A 4,737-nucleotide genomic window follows, 5' to 3' on the forward strand; every position below is an offset into this window, starting at 1 on the left:
CAACAAGTTCAAGTACGAATTTCCCCTCGTCGATGGAAGGCACCACTCTCTTTCCTCTGGTGGATAAGTCCCCTTCTATTGCAGCAGTGAACGGGTCTCTGGCAAAGCCCATCACCTCTGCGGGCAGAGCAAGCCCATCCAGTCGACCAGCAAAGTTCTCTTTCAACCTCGCAATGAAATCAGTCATCACATCTGTGATTTGTGCAGGGGATGAGACGCATTTGCGGAGCGTTGGAAAATGCAGCATTCTGCCGGTGCACAAGTCGGCCGCGAAAAGGTCCAGTTTGATTTGAAACGCGCGCGTCTGTTCCACAAGATCAATCACAGTTTTGTCTCTGCCTTGTAGCCCCACATTTAGGTCATTCAGGTGTTTGAACATGTCGCTCAGAAAGCAGACATCAGCCATGAAGTTGTCGTCCAGTATGCGATTCAAGTGTGTTTCTGCCTTCGTTTGCTTGCTGCTGCGGAGGAAAGTTGTAATCTCCTCTCTGAGATCACAGAAACGCTCCAGTGCCTTGCCTTTGGACAGCCACCTGACGTCGTTGTGCAAAAGCAGGTCGTGGTGCTCAGCAGACATTTCTGACAGCAGCTTGCGGAATAAGCGATGTTGGAGGCTCGAAGTGGAGCGAATAAAATTAATTGTAGCCATCACGTTGTCCATTGTTGTTTTAAGCTCCCCGCTGAGTTTTGCGCACAACACCGTCTGATGCACAATGCAGTGTAAGGATGTTATCTGAGGTGCAACAGCGGACCAGCGTGCTGTCAAACCATTTACTCTCCCTGTCATGGATGGAGCCCCATCCGTCACAAGCATTCCCACACACTTCATATCTAGACCATTGTCTTTGAAAAATTCTGAAATGTTCTTAAAGACTATCTCGCCAGTTGTGTGTCCTTCTAACGGCAGTAAACCGAGCAATTCCTCTCGGAAGCATTTGCCGTCAAAAAAACGGACATATATGCACAATTGTGCGATATCGGTTCTGTCTGTGGACTCGTCTACTGCTATAGACATAACATCAGCTTTCTTCAGTTCTTTTAACAGTGTTTCAAACACATCTGTAGCAAGAATTTCAACCCTGCGAATGTTTGAAGTGTCTGACAGGGGAACGTTTTTAATAGCAGATGACACACTCGTTTTAATTTTGCTGTCAATTATCACTTCATCTATGACGGCCAGCATACAGTCTTTCATGGTTTCAGAATCAGTGAATGGCCTTTTCTTCTTTGCTAAGATCCAGGAAACACGAAGGGATGCTGCTGTACCTCTCTCTTGGGCTGTGCATGTCCGTACCATCGTTGTACAGCTCCGATTGTAGGATGCAATCAAACTCTGCACTTTTGCAGCCCTCTCCTGAGATCCCTCTGGAAAGTTGGCCCGGAAAGTCGGGTGTTTCTCCATGTGGTGCCTCCGAATATTGTAATCTTTAAGTACCGCAACGCACTCATTGCATATTAAACACATCGGTTTGGCATTTGGACTTTGTGGTAAAATAAACACGTATTTTTCAGTCCAGGCAGGGTTAAACCGACGGTTTTCATCGTCAATTTTGCGTTTCAGGGTGGAGAAAGTCGAAGACATTTTTGGAGTTGATATCGGACTTCTAGCTAGCCTGCCTACAGAACGTGAATATAACGCTCTAGCAACAGTCAACCCAATCAGGGCATTGTTTGTTAAAGTGTGTCTAGCAACGTTATATTAAACAATGCCCTGATTGGGTTGACTGTTCACACGCTCACACGTCACACCTTGCCACGCCCAATGCGTGACATTTGAGAGCCCTGGTGTTATATTCACGTTCTGTAGGCTACTATTGTATGGTAACGATCCTGTATGAGGCCCGTTAACAGCTCCACCAAGGGAGTTAACTATCTTGGTCTAATGGTTAGCGCGGTCGTCGTTTATGCGGGAGATCGGGGTTCGATTCCCGCATGGGGCGAGTTACACTACCAAGTCTCCGTTCGCTACAGTATGAACACTCGCGAAATACGTTTTTCTCTACTTTTATGGCTGGGCCAATCGGGGGTCGCGTCTGGGCCGCATGCGGCCCGTGGGCCGCTAATTGAATAGGCCTGCCCTAAACTGTTAGATGACATTCAGCACTTTCTGACCAACATGTGGAATTACAGATGTACCATTAGCAGACAAAAAGTGGATGGTATACTCATGCATACAGATATATTTCCTCATATGGAGTTCAAATTCATTGATCATCATAATTCTGTAGGTGACAATATTTCTTTATTCACTTGTTTCAAATGTGCAGCATTAAAATGAATGTCATGAACTCTGATATCATTACATACACATTTTTATCAAACAAGCCTGTGTAACACTCAACAAGTTTGTTTACTTCAAAAAACTATAGTTTGTGATATCTAATTTTCTGGATGTCTTTGTTGCTTAGTGGCAACATGTGAGCCTCATCAATAGTCTAGTGAAAACATTGCTTAATTTACAGATTCAAGTTGGACTTTCAATCAATTAATTTAATCGTCTCCCCTAGTTAACTTAGTTACTCAGTTCTTAGTGTATTTTACTTAAGGCATAATTCTCATTCACTCATATTCATAATGTAATTGTGTCGTAAATGCATAGAAGTAAAGGGATAGTTTGAAGTAAAGATCAAGACAACATGATTTCAAATTGATTGTTTTCTTTCCGATTTATTTCAATTGACTCAATAAGTCACATTGTAGACTTGAACACCTTAATGTAAGGTGAATGATTCAAGGCAAATACAGTGAATAAACATCACAACCAGAACTTGGACATGAATCCAAGACATTTGATACTCCAACTGAGTACAGGATACACATTTACTGTCTTTACAAAAGACACATAGAGATGTTTAAGATAAACATTTGAGATTTAACATTGAGAAATACGTTTTTCCCTTTCCTCAGAATACATTGTATTCAAATAAAGTGAAAAAATTCACACAAAACAATAGCATCAAAATGAACAGTTTTGATCCTGACACAGATCAGTTGATAGTTCATCACAGAGTGATTATAACAGGTATGATACCCAGTATCATGGTAGATAGTCCTCATGGAGGAACAGCTATACAATAAAGGTCAAGTTGATCAGTATGCTGCTACATGTATCATAAAAGATACTAAAATGTAATGCCAATATGGCTTCATCACTCAACAATGTAGAATGAATTATCTATTCTCCTATAAATGTTGACCTTAACAGATCGGTCATAGAACATCTCAGAGAGATTAAAGATGATACCCATGTGGGTAATAAAAGCCCAATAAAGCCATTGATCACATTGATCAATAATAAGCATATCATTAAAACATGTTTCACAATGATCCCAAACACTTGTTATCATAATACCACTTAAAAGTGGTAGTGTTGATAAATATGATCATTTTCATAGAAAATGTATCTGAACGGAGACTTCAAGACAACTGAAGTCTCATTCAAAACGGGAGAATAAGAGACTCCTGCAGGAGCAGAAGTGGAGGAAGAATTCTTCCTCATTACGGCCTCTGACTTAAATAGACCAACATGGTCAATGTGTTTGTCTGAGAGTGGATTTCCAGTCTGTAGGACTCTACCAGGGCCTCCAGAGGGCGCTGTTGACTGGATTCTTCTCTTTACTGATGCTGGGCTGGGCTGGAGAGCTCAGCAGAGACAGGTCACTCTCCCTCCTGTTCTTATCCGAGGATGGCTGCAGGCTCTGGACGTGGCTCAGCAGTCTTCTCTGGGTCTGTGTCGTCACCTCATCCTTGGACAGGAAGTGCACCATCTCTTGGACACACCTGGAGTAACCCTGATTGGCAGCTGCTGAGCAGGAGGAGGAGCACTCGCTCACTGGCTTGTACTGCTGCTGTCGTCTCAGGTAGCAAACTGTCATCTCCAGGATGTCGGCTTTCTCCAGCTTGGAGTCAGACTGCTGGTTGAGGATCTCCGGACCCAGGAAGGACTTGAGCTGCTCGATGCTGCTGTTGATACGATCTCTGCGTAACTTTTCCACCACTGGCTTTCTTAGCTGCGAAAAGAGAAGAGCGATCATTAATAACACATTCTTGAAAGATTGCATAAATAAAAGCAAAGTGATAGTTAAATCTTATTGAATTCACTTTCAGGAGTTTTGAATCTTCAATTTACCTTGTGGGACAGAGTCAGGTGCTCCTTAGGGTAGGTCATTGGCGAAGTGATTGTAGGTGCCATGGCTGGATCTCTGTGCTGTGGAGGTCTGTGCTGTGTGGAGAGAATCTGATCTTCCACTGCCTTCATCCCTCCTATATATAGTCCTGAATCTACATATGAATGTGTGGGTCTTGGTCTTGTTGCAGTTTCTCACAGTCTGTAGCCAATGGGTGAGCTCGGAGAGAACAATGAGGAATGTGGAGCTGCCACATGCCCGATGCTCTTACTGCTGGGGGGGGACAATGACCCAGTCTCAGGGGAGCAGGTGCAGGGGTGGGGGGTGACGGGGAGAGACCCACAGAGCGCTGTGTGGATCTGGGAAAGTGGTGACCCTGTAAAGAGAGCTGCTGCCTGATGTTGGGATCAATGACACTGACAGAGCACACGCTCTTCATCACAGCGTACACGTGTGACACTGACACAGATCATATGAACATGTACAGTGTCATTTACTCCCCAGATAATATTCTGCGTCTATAGTGGAACCTCCTTTTATGATTAATTTATTATGATGTCACATTTTATACCTTCATGCGTTTGACCTCTGACAATGATGAATAACTGTA

At 43.5% G+C, this 4,737-nt stretch overlaps 1 protein-coding gene across 1 annotated transcript; it reads right to left on the reverse strand.

Moving 5' to 3' along the window:
* Window positions 1-3,572: 3,572 nt before the first annotated feature.
* LOC308170786 (transcription factor HES-5-like) lies at window positions 3,573-4,225 on the reverse strand (the record flags this gene model as incomplete). The annotated part of the gene is made up of 2 exons (XM_080545626.1): window positions 4,130-4,225; window positions 3,573-4,010 (listed from the first exon to the last, which is right to left on the reverse strand). The coding sequence occupies exons 1-2, from the start codon at window positions 4,190-4,192 to the stop codon at window positions 3,573-3,575; spliced, it is 501 nt and encodes a 166-aa protein (XP_080401752.1). The 5' UTR covers window positions 4,193-4,225.
* Between the last annotated feature and the right edge of the window lie 512 nt (window positions 4,226-4,737).

Source organism: Nansenia antarctica, assembly GCF_963989245.1.
Source record: "Nansenia antarctica genome assembly, chromosome: 15".
Lineage (NCBI taxonomy): Eukaryota > Metazoa > Chordata > Actinopteri > Argentiniformes > Microstomatidae > Nansenia > Nansenia antarctica.